The sequence below is a fragment of the Xyrauchen texanus genome, chromosome 33 (genome assembly GCF_025860055.1).
Source record: "Xyrauchen texanus isolate HMW12.3.18 chromosome 33, RBS_HiC_50CHRs, whole genome shotgun sequence".
In the NCBI taxonomy this organism is placed as follows: Eukaryota; Metazoa; Chordata; class Actinopteri; order Cypriniformes; family Catostomidae; genus Xyrauchen; species Xyrauchen texanus.
Window position 1 is genome coordinate 18,462,858 of NC_068308.1, and position 19,194 is coordinate 18,482,051.

The window sequence follows — 19,194 nt, forward strand, 5'->3', positions numbered from 1 at the left end:
TCTGTGACTTCAATCAGCATGCAAATCTGTGATCACCCATTGTGAGCTTTAGTTTGCAGAGCAAGACTCTTTTGGTGACTTTTCTTGCCTGTAAAAACTGACTAGTGCAAAAAATACCAACAGATTGAAAAAGCCTACATTAAATGGGCACACGGTACCTTAGTGCCAGTGGAGCTGAGCCCGATTCAAATCCTAAAATCGCTCGTGCTATGCACAGTGCACATATGGCAGAAATAATAGAGCAGCATGGTTGTATGCTAGATCATAGCCATAAATTGAATTGATAGGTCCTTTCTGCTTTGAATTATATGTTACTGAAATGGTGTTATGACTTTGCTTTCTTCTGCACACAGGATTTCTAGCTTATTATTTCTCATGAATTTCTTCATGGTCTGTTCTGACCCAAAATCGCTTAAGACATTTATCCACTGGATAACTTTTTGCTGCCTTTATGTGCTTTTGGAGATTCAAATATTTGGTTACCATTCGCTTACATTGTATTATATATTGCATTGTACACATCTGGGATGGTATGAGGGTAATAAAATTAGAGAATTTTAATTTTTGTGTGATCTATCCCTTTAAGGGAACTGTTTGTGAAACAGGTCAGCCTGGGTTATGTAGTGGAAATCATGGTGGAAATAAATTATGTCACTCAACCACAAATTTGCACAAGATCATTGACCATTCATAATAAAAGTCCCTACAGACCACCCTGAAGTGTAAATGACTAGGTGGAAGGCAAATCCGTACGATTTTATATAGGATTTGAATAGATAATTTTACATATTTACTATTACATCTTCTTCTGCATATATATATATATATATATATATATATATATATATATATATATATATATATATATATATATATATATACATGTATATGTGTCCAAACGTTTGGAATAATGTACAAATTTTGCTGTTTCGGAAGGAAATTGGTACTTTAATTCACCAAAGTGGCATTCAACTGATTACAAAGTATATTCAGGACATTACTGATGTAAAAAACAGCACCATCACTATTTGATAAAAGTCATTTTTGATCAAATCTAGACAGTCCCCATTTCCAGCAGCCATAACTCCAACACCTTATCCTTGAGTAATCATGTTAAATTGCTAACTTGTTACTAGAAAATAACTTGCCATTATATCAAACACAGTTAAAATATATTTGGTTTGTTAAATTAAGCTTAACATTGTCTTTGTGTTTGTTTTTGAGTTACCACAGTATGCAATAGACTGGCATGTCTTAAGGTCAATATTAGGTCAAAAATGGCAATGAGGAATGAAGGCTATAAAATGCTTGAAATTGCAAAAAAAGCTGAGGTTTGCATACAAAGTGTTTTCAAAGACAAAGTAAAACTGGCTCTAACAAGGACAGAAAGAGATGTGGCAGGGCAGATGTACAACTAAACAAGAGGATAAGTACATCAGAGTCTCTGGTTTGAGAAATAGACGCCTCACATGTCCTCCGTTGACAGCTTCATTTAATTCTACCCGCTCAACACCAGTTTCATGTACAACAGTAAAGAGAAGACTCAAGGATGCCTTATGAGAAGAACTGCAAAGAAAAAGCCACTTTTGAAACAGAAACAAAAAGAAACGGTTAGAGTGGGCAAAGAAATAGACATTGGACAACAGATAATTGGAAAAGAGTGTTATGGATCTGAACCCCAATGAGGTTTTGTGGGATCAGCTAGACTGTAAGGTATGTGAGAAGTGCCCGACAAGACAGCCACATCTATGGCAAGTGCTAGAGGAAGTGTGGGGTGAAATGTCTCCTGAGAATCTGGACAAATTGACAGCTAGAATACCAAGAATCTGCAAAGCTGTCATTGCTGTACGTGGAGGATTTTTTGATGAGAAATCTTCAAATTTTAATAGTAATTTTTCACATCAGTAATGTCCTGACTACATTGTGATCAGTTGAATGCCACTTTGTTGAATAAAAGTATCAATTTATTTCCATAAGAGGAAAATCTGTACATTATTCCAAACTTTTGTCTGCCAATGTATAAATATCATGGTCTGTTCGACTACTCAATTCTGATTGGATGGAATACCTTCAAATACCGGTTTGTTGGTTCAAACGGTTGAGTGCACAGGTAGTTCTGGTCAGTTTTAATCACCGTTCGATATTGATGCACTGTTTGTATCCCTAGCTACATAACACTACAGAGCAAGAAGAGTGAGCTATAGTAACAGAAAACATTCCCTAACCACATCAGCATAGCTAATATAATGGAATTCAACTTGTTTTGCGCGAAGGGTGAGAGATTGAAAACAAGACCTATTAAATACGTCTTTCGCTGTCTGGCAAGGCAATGCAAGACTATTTAAACTGTGATGTGTTGTGTAATTTATGTTTCTGTGCTGAAATGCCACCTATCCACCTTAATACTTAACGCAGAATTGTTCCACAATTCGACTGTTTTAAATTTCAGGTCTCCAGTGTTTTCACTCATATCGCCGTGTACTCTTAGAGGGTAATGTTTAAGGTATTACATTTGTAAAAAATTTCAAAAAACATGCCGATACCTCAGAGCACAGATGACCGTTTTTTATAGACAGTGCCTCACCTGAGTGTGTAGATGACATGAAGCGATGCAATCACTTTAGGTGAGAAACAGATCAATATTCCAATTGTTGGTTACTATAAATCTCCACTTTCACTTTCAAAATGTGAAAGAATGTGAAAGTGGAGATTTATGGTAAAAAAGACTTGGAATATTGATCTGTTTCTCACCCAAAGTGATTGCATCTCTTCAGAAGACATATAGTAAACCACTGGAGTCTTATGAATTACTTTTATGCTGTCTTTATTTGATTTTTGAGCTTCAAAGATCTGGTCTTGCATTGGAAGGACCAACAGAGCTGCGATATTTGTTTCTGTTCAGCAGAAGGAAGATAGTCATACAAATCTTATGGCATGAGCGTGATTAAATGATGAGAGAAGGGTTTTTTTTTTGGGTGAACTATCCCTTTAAAATCTAAAACAGAAAGAGCAGGAGAAAAAAACTAAGAAAAATATTACATTGCACAAATATCACCTGAGATGTTATGTTAGCACTCTACTGAAATGTTAATCATTTAAACTTTGACATAGTAATTAAACAAGCCTGACAAGGCTGTCCAACCTAAACCAGACTTTCAGCTTAGGCTGGTTTTTAGCTGTTTTTTGTTTAGTTTTTTCCCTGCAGGACAACCTTTTTTATTTTTGCCCATCTTCAACTACACACACTGACACTTGGCACGTCACAACTTAACCACTCACCCACAGTCATTTTCTTATTTATTCTGCTATATGAAATAAGTGCACCTGTCCTAGATTCTTACTATGTTACCTTGAAAAACTCCTACCTCTGTGGTTATCTGAGGTAAATGGGTTAACAGATGTGAGTAACTGCTTCATTACTCTTTCCCCAACAAAGTGAAACCTTGTTAGACAGATTTTACAAAGCTCACTTACTGACTTTGCAGGAATATCCAACCTTAACCACATTCTTTGCTGGATTCTTTCTCACAGGGAAATGGGATGCAGATAAAGATGTTGATACCAAACACTGGGTAAGAATTTATTCATGGGATACTGTATATGATAAAGACAAAGAATCAGGACTTCCTTTTCACTTCACACATTTGCGAAGTCAGAGGCCCTTTAAGAATGTTTTTACTTAATTATGGCCCAACTGCCACGATGAATAGAAGCATGTCATGTAATTTCTGAAGTCTGTCTAATGTGAATTCCCAGTGTTAACCCTTCTTCAACATTTCTGGAGCATATCAAAATTAATCCACTTGCTAAAAAGATGGGTTTTGACTGACAGGAGTATTTACATGGGTTTCTCACCTTGAATTTTCCCTGCGTAAGAGTGAGATATTGTATAATGTGCATAGGGAAGTAAATCCAGAATTACATAAGATTTTAAAATTAATAGAAGTTCCTTTTAACATATTAGTTTCAGATCTTTTGACATGATGCAAAAAGGTTAAACTTAGATGACTTTGATAAGAAACTTCATGATTATCATGAGATGGAAAGATGGACTTATTACATCCGTATATTAAGTATCCAAATCTTATGGCGCAAATATGATTTGAACAAGGCCAAACACGGTTGCACTTTTTATCTTTTTATACATCAGTTTTTGAAAAATACAGTCATGTGATTATGAAATATGGTATTAACATGCAATGAAACACTTTCTAAATAGGTGCCTTCTTTGCTGGATTCTACTACGTTTGCTTTCAGAAATCCACAGCAACTATAGGATAGTACTATCACAGAAGTTCTGAATTAAGAAATAAGGCTCCGATTCATTGTGAATGTAGTCGCAGCTGAAGTGCATTGTTAGATATTCACAAGCAGGGGTGTAAAGACATTTAGTAAAAATACTTAAGTATTATTTTGGGGATTTGCATTTTACTCAAGTGCAATTTAACAGAAAATGTTTACTTCCAAACAAAAAAATCATACTTTTTACTTCTTACAATTATATTTAAACTTGAAAAGTACTAATTTTCTTTCTTTCCCTGTGTGGAGTTCTGACCATCTGCAGAGGCGGAATTTCAGATCTGATGTGAGCTTTGAATATTTTGGAGTATTTGAGCGACTAGACCGTATGTAACCGCCCGACTGAATGTGATGTATTCATTCGAAACTATAAGCACGAAATTAGAAACACTGATGGTTTTTGTCCTAAGCTTTATTCTAAACGCATGCAACTTCTAGATTGGACAGTTATGAAGTAAGAAATTATCATTCACGTTGCAAATATATATATAAAAACAAAAGGGTTTGTAATTAAATGTGTAGCATATCATGTATTTCTACACTTGCCTTTATATTTAAATAATATCTATGAATTTATACTCTCTATTTGCTGAATTAGTTTTGTTGTTGTTGTTGTTAGGCAACTATTAATAATAATAACTATAAAACCAGCAATGATAATGATGATAATAATGATAATAATAATAATTAAATATGATTAAATATTTATTATGAATTTTATTGAAATCTGCTCAACAGCAAGATTTGGTAGCAAACCTCAGAAAACTATTCACATAACTAACAACTAACTTTCTTCAGAGCTTCATTTGAACTGTGTTATCTTTGTCTATGTCTGAGTGCTCTGACATCACAATTCTTGAGTGCTTATCCCAAGCACTGTGTGACTGTGGCAACATTTTTGCATTCCACAATTATGTTCATTACACGTCTCAGGGCAGTTCCGAAGTGAAATGTCCGCTCTGTGGCACTAATAGTGAGTGAAATATTCTCCCAAAAAGATGAGGTTTTTAATGTTAATGTTCTATTGTGATTTAAATCAACAACACCTACCTCCCTTCCCTAAACCTTAAACCTAAACCTAACTGATAGTGTCATAAAAAGTAAATGTGAGATGAAAAACTAAATTTCTGAAGCAACCATGTAATTTTGTGATGCTCCACGGACACTTTCAGCTCATGACTCACATTCTTAAAGGCGCTGTCAGCAATTTTTTAATGAATGGCAAGCAAAAAACATATTACCTGACTGAGTTAAATTACTGAATTAGTTGTCCTGAAATGTCACACCAGCTTTTGCCCACTTACAATTTAGATCGATAGATAGACATGTTTAATTATAGACCGACGACCGACCGACCGACCGACCAACTGACAAACAGACAGATAGACAGATAGACAGACAGACAGACAGACAGACAGACAGACAGATAGATAGATAGATAGATAGATAGATAGAAAGATAGACATGTTTAATTATAGATAGATAGATAGACAAACAGACAGACAGACAGACAGACAGACAGACAGACAGACAGACAGACAGACAGACAGATAGATAGATAGATAGATAGATAGATAGATAGATAGATAGATAGATAGATAGATAGATAGATAGATATGTTTCATTATAGATAGATAGATAGATAGATAGATAGATAGATAGATAGATAGATAGATAGATAGATAGATAGATAGATAGATAGATAGATAGATAGGTAGATAGATAGATAGATAGATAGATAGATAGATAGATAGATAGATAGATAGATAGATAGATAGATAGATAGATAGATAGATAGATAGATAGATAGATAGACCTACTTCCCAAAAAGCTATTTTAATGATCAAGTTTAGGTGTTAAATATGCTTTAATTAAAACTAGTTGTCACAATATGGTTTACCTTTTTTTTTTTATTATTGAAAATAGCTGTAAACATGAGCATTGCCTTCTGAAAGATTTAAATAATGTCCAGAAGAACAAGCTTTAAACTCTTAAATAAACTGCAATCTTTCATTTTAAAGTGTAAAAAATGTCTTGAATATATTCAGCATGGTTTAAATTAAGTGTTCTGTCTCTTCTGAGGATTTAAATGAACTTAGAGCATTCAAAACTGGAAATGACTTAAAAGCCATAAATAAGGAAAAAAGGCAGAAAAATAGATTTAAAAGAAATACTGATAATAATGAACTAACAATATATTTGTTATGTCTTAATGACATTTCACATTGGCAGGAAAAAAATGGGTACCACTTTATTTTACATTGTCCTTGTTATGTATTGACTATAGTAATAACAGTCAATTATGCATACGCAACTAACTCTAAACCAAATTCTTACCCTAACCCTAAACCTATAGTAAGTACATGTTGTTAATTAGTAATAATCAGTAATTACTTGCGTAACTACACTGTAACAAGGCTGGCATCATTGAAGTGTTATTAGTGCACCCTCACCCTCACCCCCTCCCCCACCACCACCACACACACACACACTCAAAATTAGGCTAAAAAAATTGGTATGATTTCTGCGATTCAAAGAACTTCCAAAGTGACTTCCATGGTGTTTTCCAAGGGGTCATCATTTTGTTCATTACTGCACCAGGCAAGTCCATGTGTAAATATTTTCTCCTCGACTGCCTCATGCAGTTCAGTGGATAGTGCATGAAAACACGTGTTTTGTGCCTTTACCCGGGTGGCCAAAACGTGCAGTTGGGGTTCTTTCCCAGGTGATGATGTTGTCACGCAGGAGGAATAACAACCTGTACTGCTGATGACCTTGAGTAGGATTCTGCAGAGGAGTCTTGGCGGTTCTTCACAGGCTAGTGTGACGCCAGCAGCTTCAGATCATTGAGCTGTCTGCTCTCTCACCGCCCTTAGTTTGAATACACACCTGTGTGCCCCATGAGAAATTACTCTAAGATGACAGCCATGAATGGACTGCTCACATGGGTTATTTGAAAAAACAGGTTCAAAGCTCTCTGTACTACAGGTCCTGACACAGCAAAATGTCAAAAGTCTATGACAATTGTATTTTATGACATGAAGGCAGAGATTGTTGCTGTTTTTCTGTTGACAGGCAACTACTGCAGGAAAATGTGGAAGAATCCAAATTTGATCAGACAGACAGACAGACAGACAGACAGACAGACCAATAGATAGATAGATAGATAGATAGATAGATAGATAGATAGATAGATAGATAGATAGACAGATAGATAGATAGATAGATAGATAGATAGATAGATAGATAGATAGATAGATAGATAGATAGACAGATAGATAGATAGATAGATAGATAGACAGACAGACCAGATAGATAGATAGATAGATAGATAGATAGATAGATAGATAGATAGATAGATAGATAGATAGATAGATAGATAGATAGACAGATAGACAGATAGATAGATAGATAGACAGACAGACAGACAGACAGACAGACAGACAGATAGATAGATAGATAGATAGATAGATAGATAGATAGATAGATAGATAGATAGATAGATAGATAGATAGATAGATAGATAGATAGATAGATAGATGTTTTATAAACGGAGCAAGGGATAGAATTACATTCTACAACAACAACGTCTACATGCGCACATGCACGCACCCGCAATTCACAGCACGCGCGGCTGACTTGTAAACGCTCACGTGAGATAAAAAAAAAAAAAAAACACGCCCAGGTCCTCTTTGCAGCTATAAATGATGAGGATGATCTGGATGCTGAGCGAGAACAAGAAAAAGCGATTCATTATTCGGATCTTTCTTTAGAAGCCATGTCAGCTGTGAGTGATCCGCGCTTCCCTGTCGACGTCCGACTTATCGGCGTGATGAGGAAAGAAAAGAGCAAAGTAAGAATATGATGTATCCGTAGAGTAACTTTAAAATATCTTTAAGGAAGACAATTTAAAGACTTTTTATCGCTTCCGAAAGTTTATGATTCAGGTTTCAAATGATTTTTATGATTAATTGCTTGTTTGTTGCAGATGTACATTACATCCGTGTTGTGGTCTGACCAGAGCGAGATGACAGTGTACAGGTCTCTCCAGGACTTCAAGAGGCTTCACGTAGGTTTTACAATAACTTGGACTGGGCACAAGTGGTAACTAGAACGGTAAACCTCATCACCTAATACACTTTTCTTCAACAGAGGCAGCTGAAAAAGAAATTTCCTGTGGAAAAACCATTTGGTAAAGAGGATAGGGTGCTCCCCCATTTTGGAGGTATGGTTTCTCTCACATATCCACATGCACTGTCAAAATGTAGGTAATCATTTAAAAGATTATTCAAGTAAAAAAAAATATTTAAAGTAAAAATGTATACATAATATTGACCATAAAGGGTCAGAATTTGTAGAAAAAAATATTTTAAGGTAACAATAGCCCCTTTTACTTGTTACAGTGATATAAAAGGGTTCACTCGTGCATTGGTTCTGTTATTCAAATGAGATGTCTGCTGTTTGCAGCCCGAAACACAAAGAGAACCTTTCCGCTGAAGGGTCTGGTCAAGTCTGTGCATCGACTGAACGGTCTGGAGAAGTATTGTTCCAGTCTGTTGCAGTGTAACGCTGCTGTATCACATTCCACAGCTGTTATTCAGTTCTTCCTGCCAAATGAGCAAGAGCTTCAGAAAGAGTTTACCCAAAACAGGTATGTAGATCACTTCAGGAGCCAGACTATGTAGGTCACTGCATGTTTTTACCTCATTGTGCCTGTTACAGTATTGGGATGATACAGTTAAATGCCAAGTATACTGAGCATGCTAAAACATGTTTGTGCGTAAAGGTATAATTAAATGTAACTTCTGTATAACGCTCTCACTGTTTGCAGTGTTATGATTCTGCGATCTGAAAACATTCCCACTGTCAATCGAGAAAATAAACGTCTGGCAATGACGTTTGGCAATGTGACCCAGCCTTTCGTATCAAAGACATATAGATGTGTGGCTCCATATGAGACTAAGGATACTAAGTACAAACCCTTTAAGGTTGTTAAGGAGGAAAAACTGAATGTGCTGATCAAAGACCAAGCAGGTATGTTTCTTCTCTCATTAGGAATTTAATAAATACAGATATGGTGCAGTTCCTTGGAGTCTATTCTTGGAATTGGTAGATAATATTTTGGTGTGGTTGTTACGTGAACAGGTTGGTGGCTCGTCGAGAATGAAGATAAATGTTTAGCTTGGTTTCCTGCTCCCTACTTGGAGTTATGTGATAAGGAAGAAGATGAGGATGATTTCGACTCAGCTACTGTTGAAAGTAAGATGTAATTGTTACTTATACCACTGGTCTGTTGCTTGATTCTGATTGGTTGATGGACATTCTAAGGTGTGCAATTGTTTTTGAAGTAAACGCACGGCTGTGAAGTAGTTCTAGGTCTTGACTGCATAACGCTTCCACATCACTTCGCCATATTATGTGAGTAATTAAGTACATCGGATAAGAATGACAAACAATCTCTGCGTCCAAAACTGCGTACTGTTACAGTATGTACTGTATTTGATGAGAAACGCACTTCTTGGCTGGTAAAACTGTAGGCTCTTTAGGTATGAAAGAGGCAGTATGAATAGAATTCGGACATACCAACATCCGAGAAAGTACACATTGTCCCGTGACCAGTATATATGACGTGACAACAAAAACTGTGAAAATAATCCACTCAAGTTCAGTTAAATAAGTGCCATTTAAGCACAATGAGCAATGTTCTTTGTGTATACAGCACTTACTGTTGAAAACCATTTTAAATCCAGCGTTTGACCGTGACGTCTCCTCAGCTCCCGATGCAATGTGGGATAGGAAAGTGTTCAACCGATCCACACTTCAGAATCTCACCGGAAATAGTATTACTCGCTTAATGTTTTATAAATACTATGGATTCGGACATACTACTCCACTGGCATACTGTTTTTGGCACTATATACTGAATATTTGGAAGCAGTCAATGTCTTGTAAATTTATTTCAGTTTTGATTGAAAAGGGTCCTTGGGCCCCCCCTTTCTCTTGTCTCTCACACACACACACACACACACACACACACCATGCATGCAATCACTGCAAAATAACAAATATAAACAAAGACATCGGTTAAAGTAAATTGGTTAAGAACGTAAAACAATGTCTATAATATCCTACATTTGTTTTAATTTAGGTTGAAAAGCTATCTCGTCTACCCCGCACTTACACACGCTCTCACACACACACACACACATTGAGACTTGTGTCGCGACCAACAAAAATAGAGCCGCACCCTCTGCGACTTGATCAATACAACAGTTTCTATTATCTGAAATAACGTTTAATATGTGAAACTTTTTATGTTTCAATGTATTTCACCCTAATCAGCCTCACATAGCTATAGTTGAAAGCACCGTGCTGCCCTCCCCCCACCCCCCTCTCTCGCTTGCTTGCACACACACACAAACACACCCACTACCTTGTTACTCCAATGCCGAAAAGCAGCATATCCTCCGTTGCTAGTTCTAAAGTGACGTTTTTGAAGTAGCAACGAAGGCTTCAGCTATATCAGAGCTAGATCAATTCAATAGTTTCTATATTATCTGAAATATCTGTGGGAAACACCCTCATGCTCCTCTCCCATTCTCTTAAGCTCTCACACACATGGACACACATACACATTATGCACACACTTACTCACAAGTGAAAAAGAGAGCCGTCATGTCAGCGCACCCCTGCATCACAGTGGGTTTAAAGACAGTTGTTAAGGTTTACATTGGAAATATGGTGACACTCGCTGCTGCTGAGAAGTACTTAAACTTACATCTTGGCGATTTTGAAGCGATGTTACTTCTGACGAGAGCTGCAACATATAAAGATAATCTCACAGGTGATCTCTCTCAGTTTCTGGGCTTCTCGATCCCTCAAAAACAAACTCACACACAAACATTCACATACACACAAACACACTAACTTGTTAGTGTGCTCCAGTAAAGCAGCGCATCCTCTGTTGCTAGTTCTAAAGTGACGTTTTTGAACAAGCAATTAAGGCTTGAGCTGTATTAAAGATGCTGAATCTGTGGTGGAAGAAAGTAGTTCCAATCACAAGAGTGTTTTAGAAATGAAAACCAGAAAATGTCTTGAGATAAAACCCTGAAGAATGTATTAAGGTGCTCCAGCCCATTGAATTATTGAAAAATAATGCACACCCAAGGTGTAGCTCTGCTGCGTGTCGTGACCACATTACCACCTCAAGTGTGCATTATTTTTCAATAATTAAATGGTCCATGGTCAATTATTCTTTACATAAACGTACAATGTTTCAATGAAAGTCCAAAGAAGCCTTGCTAACTTAAGATTTTCTCACTCCCCAGTGCCACTGTACTGTGCCACAAGAGGTTATACTTCCAAAAAAGAGGATGAGCTGTCCCTGAGCATTGGCACTGTTGTGGAGGTGGTACAGAAGACTAATAATGGCTGGTGGCTTGTTAGGTAATTAAAGTTGTTTACCCAGGTTGCCTGAACATTCAAGAATGATATGAATGTCAAAGTATTCTAAGGCTGATGTATTTGTAGTCAAAAGGTGCGTGAGATGCCACATTTTAAATGAAGGATGTTCCTATTTGAAGGATTAAAAACAACAGTCAATCCAAAATTTATTTTACAACTGCACAACAACCTTGCATGTAGCATCGCAGCAATACTGGTAATGAAATGTATTTCTGCAAGCTCCAAAGAAAATAGAAATGACAAAATTAAGCTAAAAGGGAAGTTTGGGGCCCCCTGCTGGAGCAGCTGCCCCCGCGACCCGACTTCGGATAAGCGGTTGAAGATGGATGGATGGATGGTGACAGATAATCATTAAAGGGATAGTTCACCCAACAATGGAATTTCTCTCCTCATTTACTCACCCTCATGCCATCCCAAATGTGTATCACTTTCTTTCTTCTGCTAAACACAAACAAAGATTTACCAAAGAATATTTCAGCTCTGTAGGTCCATATAATGCAAGTGAATGGGTACCAACACTTTGAAGCTCCAAAATGCATATAAAGGCAGTATAATATTAATCCATAAGACTCCAATGTTTTAAGATATATATCTTCAGAAGAGATCAAAATATAGTCCTTTTTACTATAAATTCTCCTCTCTGCCCATTAGGTGGCAATATGCACGAAGAATATGAATCGCCATTAACAAAAGAAGAAGAATGTTGAAGTGAAAGTGGAGATTGATAGTGAAAAAGGATGTAAATATTTCTCACCCACACCTATCATATCACTTCACAAGACAGATTTAACATTGGAGTTGTATGGATTACTTTTATGGTGCCTTTATGTAATTTTCAAAGTTCTGGCCTCCATTCACTTGCATTGTGAGGATTTACAGAGCTGAAATATTCTTCTAAAAATCTTTGAAATAAATTAAATGAAATATCTCTTTTAATAGCCCCGCGACCCTGTACACAGGATAAGCGGTTGACGATGGATGGATGGATGGATGGATGGATGGATGGATGGATGGATCTCTTTTAATAGGAAAATATATAACTTTATATATAAATATATAAATGGTGTAAAATATCTTATTTTAACAAATATATTATTACATGGTTCTCTGGAATACTTGATTCTGATCAATTACAATTAATATTTCATGTCTATTTTTTATTTGTTTGGCAAGTATCCATGTAACATGCAGAATCATGTATAGTCAGCCAATCATTGTGGCAAAACAAACCCCACTTAGCGTGATAGAAGACTGATCACCCAGGATGTCTTTTGACTGAATAATGATAATGACTGAGGTGTCCTTATCTGAGGTGTCAGCCTCTTACAGATCTTAATCTTAAGGCATGTATGCTCTCTGCAGATATAACAGTAAGGCAGGCTATGTGCCCTCCATGATCCTAAAGCCATACAACAGCCCCACAGTTGGCCTTCAGAATCTCCAGAGGAAACTTCATATTTGCACTATTTCCGCCAACAACTCCTTCAAGCATGATGCAAACTCCACTGAGTCTCAGGCCCACACACAATACATAATGAATAGTTTCCTCAAATCCTGCTCTCTGGAAGTGCTGTCAGAGCACCAGCGCCAGTACAGTGCTCCAGAGGATGAAGAGCATGAGGGGTCTGACAGCCTCAAGAACAGCTTCAGCGATAATGCAACCGACTTAAGCTTCAGTTCCTCAGACACAGAGTCTATGAGCCCAAGCATGTCCAGCTCAGATGGAGAAGAGGGCCTGAGACAGCCTGATAAAGAGCAAGAGTCAGACGCCAACGGAAGTGGTATTTCCAGAGGCCAGTCCAGCCCCACCAGCTCAGAAAGTGGTGACCCTGTGAATGCAGCCAGATACCCCAGGGTACCACCAAGACCGCAAATGCAAGAGATCCTCAGTCGCTGCACTACCTACACCCGTAAAGCTGCTCTGGCAAACACTGCACGTCTGTTCCCTGAAAGAGCATGTTTAGTAGATGGAGGTAGAGGTGTGAGAGTGTTCACTGAAAAAGAAAGTATGGTTTCATAATAATGACACACTAAATAATTGTTTCACTTCATAACTCCTGCATAACGTATATTGCTCTTTTTCTACATGGTTCACTGTAATCTCTTTGTATTGTCTCTTGTAGTCCTTTGTGCAGATGTATCCATCAAATATTAAATAGATTGATTAAAGAAAGGCAGTTAAAGGAATATTCCGGGTTCAATACAAGTTAAGCTAAATCGACAGCATTTGAGGCATATTATTGATTACCACAAAAATATATTTTGACTCGTCCCTCCTTTTCATTAAAATAATCTGGGTTACAGTTCTTACCAGCACTTAACTTCGTAACAGCACTTACAATGGAAGTGAATGGTACCAGTCTGTAAGCGTCAAAATAACTAATCGTTTTAAAAAGTATGGCCACAAGACATAAACTACAGTATATGCGTGTTAACATGATTTTAGTGTGATAAAATCGCTCATTTACCTTTTACAGCTAGTTCTAAACAAATTTACCACTTCATTGCCATTGTGTAATGTCAACAAACCCTAAAATGACTGTAAAATTGACAATTTGAACAACTTTACAGCTCAAATAATACACAAGTTTTAACAGAAGAATTAATGGAAGTGCTTTTATGAAATTATAAGCTTCACATTTCTGCCTTTAAACCCTCCAAATATTGTCCCCATTCACTTGCATTGTAAACGCCTCACTGTAACCTTGATTTTTGAAAGAAAAGGAGAAATGAGTTAAAATAATTTTTTTATGACAATCAACATTATACCACAAATGCTGTGTACTGGGGCTTCAGTTAAAAAAATGTCACCAAGTTTATATTCGGTCATCTTTTTGTATGTCCTGAAGTTAATTGTATTCCATACTGGAATTGGTTTAAACAGTAAGTTGTAACAGAATTACATTCCCTGAAGTAACTTTTCAAATGTCCTGTAACTATTTCCTCCAAGAGACTGAACAGAAGTCTGAAAGGAATGTTCCTGGTTCGAGTAAGGCTCAACTGACAACATTTGTGGCATGCCAATTGAGCCTTACTTGTCTTGAAGCAGGAACATTCCTTTAAATAGGGAAACTAAAAACTGTAATACAGAGGAAAACACACTGAATACTTCCAGATATTGAAAAAGTGATAAATACAATACAGATACAATTGGTTTAGAAAGCTTTGTAAGTACAACAAACTGATTTATTCTACTATTTTTGCTCTTTTATTAGCTTTAATTATAGCCTATTTATGAATGTACTCTATGAACCTACTTGCGGTATAATGTCTTATGATATTATTAAAATATGAACCTATTTTATGAACATGAATCTACTTTTATAATCAGTGATTGAGTTTTTCTGGTGAAAGTTACCCTCACATATGCCTAAATATCTAATTATGATCATATCACGGTAAGATGAAAAGGCAGCAACTGCTAATAAAATGCAAATATTAACATAATAAAGAGCAAAGTTTTCTCTGTAAATATGTTGGAAACTACATTTGCTTAAATAGCAAACTGTGTTAATACATTGTTTACAAGCGGACATTCTCAGAAACAGTGAGTTGTCACTTTTTATTGCATTTACTGTATCAAATTCTATTGCTTGTTTGTTGAGTTGCTTGTGCAGGTGCACATGTGTTGGCAAATTCAGCTTCCCCCCACAGATTTCCCTTATTTTGTAACCACTGAAGGTATAAAGTAAATACAGAATGGAATGGCATGGAAAGATTATTTTACAGCCTATAATGGTCAACATTCATCAGTTATGTTGCAACAACAATATTGTGTCTGGTAAATAATGGTGGTAATATTCATTATTCGTTTTTTGTAGCTAAGACTTTGCCATATGCCAATAGAGAAATTGACTTTCAAAATATACCCTGAGAAATTCACTGAAGCAAAAAAGTTACAACTAGCCCTGGTCTCCCTTCTATTTTTAGACGTGGACAATTTTACTTCGACATAAAATTCCTTGAACATGCCATGTAAGAAATTAGTTTTGAGCTTCTTAAAAATAAAAGCAACATAAAATCACTGTCAGCTTTATATGGTGGACACTTAATGAATATACAGTATTGTCTTCAATTACAAAATTGGCCAAGTTTCCCATTAAAATGGAGGCACAACTTAATCACTTACACATCTTACCTCAACCTCCACTATATGGACATTGACCAGTTCAACCTGGGGTGTTCTGTATTGTTTAAAGCTTTTAAGCATCTGCCTCATGCACAGAATATCAATTATAATGCTGCTTCATTAACAGAGTTCTTGATTTGACTCAGTTGTCAAAGTGTGGGACATAAATTAGTTTAAAGCGTAGGACATAACATAGTGTAACACATTATACACATTTATACATATTATATTCACATATAACAATTTATTATAAATTCTATTGTATAGAAAACACTACCGTGTTCTCAGGCCATTCAGACCTCTGTGGTTAGAGAATAGGGCTTGTAGTCTCTAGAGCAGGCAGCCATTGAAGGTTCAGTGGTTTCCATAGCAATACTTTTGTCTGGTGAGTAAAACCTGTATGGTACCAAAATAGGGTCCCAGTTGTTAGCATATAAAATTGTCAGGTGCTAGCCACATTTGTCACTTGTGCTAGAATGGAAAAGAAGAGAAAATTGGAAATTGATCTACTATGGGATGTTTTAGCAGTGAGGTATGATGACCGGTGTCTGCCTTTTTGCCTCTCCAAGTTCTTTAGAATATACAGCGCCTGTATCAGCTGTGTTCTCGTAACACACTAATAGTGAAAAATGGTGAGTTTTTGTTGGTATTATTACATGGTAACACTTTACAATAAGGTTCCATTTGTTAACATTAGTTGACAACATTAGTTTACATGAACTAACAATGAACAATACTTTTATACAATTTAGTAATCTTGGATGTTAATTGTTAATTTCAACACATAATAATAATACATTTTTTAAATCAAAAGTTGTATGTGTTAACATTAGTTAATACATTCTGAACTAACATGAACTAACAATGAACAATTGTATTTTATTAAATAACATTAACAAAGATGAATACATGCAGTAAAAATATATTCATTGTTAGTTCATGATGCCTAATGCATTAACTCATGTTAACGAATGGAACCTTATTGTAAAGTGTTACCAAATACATTAGATGGATCTTACAATATATTTCCTTTATTTTCCAACTCGTACTTAAGTTTAAAAATCCTATATGTAGTGACTAATTTTATTTATTTATTTGTGTTTTTCATGTATTTATTAATATGGCCTATCCTCTCCTCTTACCAGAAGAACAAATCATTATCTTGTAGAGATGAAATATGAATAAAAATACATATATTACATATATCATGACATCAGAGTGGTGGTTATGAAGTGGAGCTGTTTGTGAATACCCCAGACGCTGATCTGATTTGTGTCATCTGTAGAGCGGTTCTACGCTGCCCTGTACGCCTTAAATGCAACCATGTCTTCTGCAAGGAATGCATTTTACAGTGGATGAAAAGGTAACAAATTAACAATATATTATCCACTCACTTTTAATAATATATTATTACAATATATATTCACTCACTTTTATGTATATAACTTCATATTTGAGCAAGTGTTAAAGCCACTGTAATTGTATTAATCTATGCTGAATAACCAGCTTTCATTTGTTTCAGACAGGTGAAATGCCCATGCTGTAGGCAGTCTATTGACCAGAACCAAATGTTTATTTTATTTAAGCTGAGTAAATCCATTGGCCGTTTATCAATCAGGGTAGGCACATTTTTGATGACTCAAGATTAATAAATAGTTTGCAATGTAAAAAATCATTTTTTAATCAGTATCTTTGTCAGGTTTTCCAGTATAAATATCTAAACATTATTTAAACGAGATACTGTACATTTACTTCAAAAGCAAAATGACATAAGATATTAAGATATTTTCCAATTTTGTAAGATAATATACTGGTTTTCCCTTAGATTTAAAGGGATAGTTCACCCAAAAATGAAGATTCTCTTCTCATTCACTGACCTGATATGACTTTCATTCTTCTGCAGAACATAAATGAAGATTTTTAGAAGAATATCTCAGCTCTGTAGATTCATATAATGAACGTGAATGTTAACCAAAACTTTGAAGCTCCAAAAAGTACATAAAGGCAGCAAAAATGTAATACATGCTACTCCGGTGGTTAAATCCATGTCTTCAGAAGGGATTGAATAGGTGTGGATGAGAAACAGATCAATATTTAAGTCCTTATTTTATTATACATTTTCCTCCCAGCCAAGTATGTAGTGTCACAAATAATGTGAATCACCAAAAACAAAAGCAGAAGAATGTGAAAGTGGAGATTTATAGTAAAAAAGGACTTTAATATTGATCCTTTTCTCACCCACACCTATCATATTTCTTCTGCAGACGTGGATTTAACCAATGGAGTCTTATGGATTACTTTTATGCTGTCTTTATGTGCTTTTTTGTGGCTTCAAAGTTCTGGCAACCATTCACTTGCATTGTATGGACCTCCAGAACTTAAATATTCTTCTAAATATCTTTGTTTGTGTTCTGCAGAAGACAGAAAGTCACACACATCTGGGATTGCATGAGGGTGAGTAAATAATGAGAGAATTTAAGTGTATTTTTTCTTACTCCATTGGTAAATATCTTAAAATTGTATGTTATATCTTAATATGATTATGTAATCTTGCTAGATTACTCTTCTAAAAAGACTAAATATCTTATGTCACTTTGCTTCTTGAGTAAATGTATTTTATTTTAAAGACTTGCCGATTTTGTTTACAGGAAAAAAAAAAAAACGGCAAAGTAAGAAAATCTTTTTTTTTTGCAGTATGGCAATGACTATGCTCAAAAAGTCAACTTGAAACATCTCCGGTGTCTTTGTTCTTAGTGTCGAAATGAACAGCAGGGCTGCAGGGCCACTTTCCTGCTTTCTAGAGAGTACCTCCACATCTCTAACTGTCCATATGAGTGGCAACTGTGCCCACATGAGGGCTGTGGGGAACGGGTGCTGAGGAAGGATGCTCAGGCACATGATCAGATCTGCAGCCACTGGCGACAGCTGTGCCCAATGGGCTGTGGCACAGTAATCTTTAGAGAGAACCAGACACAACACAACTGTTACCGAGAGCTGCAGCAACGCTATGCAGTCGAGCGGCAGAAACAGAGGGCCATTGCAGCCAACCTGCGCAGGAATATGCTGCGCATGCAGAGTCGCATGGCCCAAATAAGAAGGCAGATACAAGTAAACCAGATGTGTGAGAGCCTGGATGTTGGTGACCAGGAGGTTGAAGCAGGGGAGGGAACCAGCACTTGGATCAACTTTAATGCCAGACACACATCCACCAATCCAGGCAGCAGCAGTCACCATCAAACAAACAGCAGCGGTTTGAGAGTTAGACATACATAATGCTCACTTTACCAGTGAAATCCCCTGTT

The 19,194-nt window shown here is 36.3% G+C and overlaps 2 protein-coding genes across 2 annotated transcripts; both read left to right on the plus strand.

Annotated features, from left to right (window-relative positions):
• The first annotated feature begins 8,011 nt into the window (after positions 1-8,011).
• Positions 8,012-15,788, plus strand: LOC127627116 (NADPH oxidase organizer 1-like). Its single transcript, XM_052103365.1, has 8 exons — positions 8,012-8,152; positions 8,288-8,368; positions 8,452-8,524; positions 8,767-8,950; positions 9,131-9,333; positions 9,445-9,558; positions 11,628-11,745; positions 13,126-15,788. Exons 1-8 carry the CDS (start codon positions 8,078-8,080, stop codon positions 13,781-13,783), a joined length of 1,506 nt encoding a protein of 501 aa, XP_051959325.1. The 5' UTR covers positions 8,012-8,077; the 3' UTR covers positions 13,784-15,788.
• Positions 15,789-16,403: 615 nt separating this feature from the next.
• LOC127626662 (RING finger protein 151-like) lies at positions 16,404-19,165 on the plus strand. Its single transcript, XM_052102643.1, has 4 exons — positions 16,404-16,424; positions 17,110-17,255; positions 17,415-17,511; positions 18,647-19,165. The coding sequence occupies exons 1-4, from the start codon at positions 16,404-16,406 to the stop codon at positions 19,163-19,165; spliced, it is 783 nt and encodes a 260-aa protein (XP_051958603.1).
• Positions 19,166-19,194: the final 29 nt, after the last annotated feature.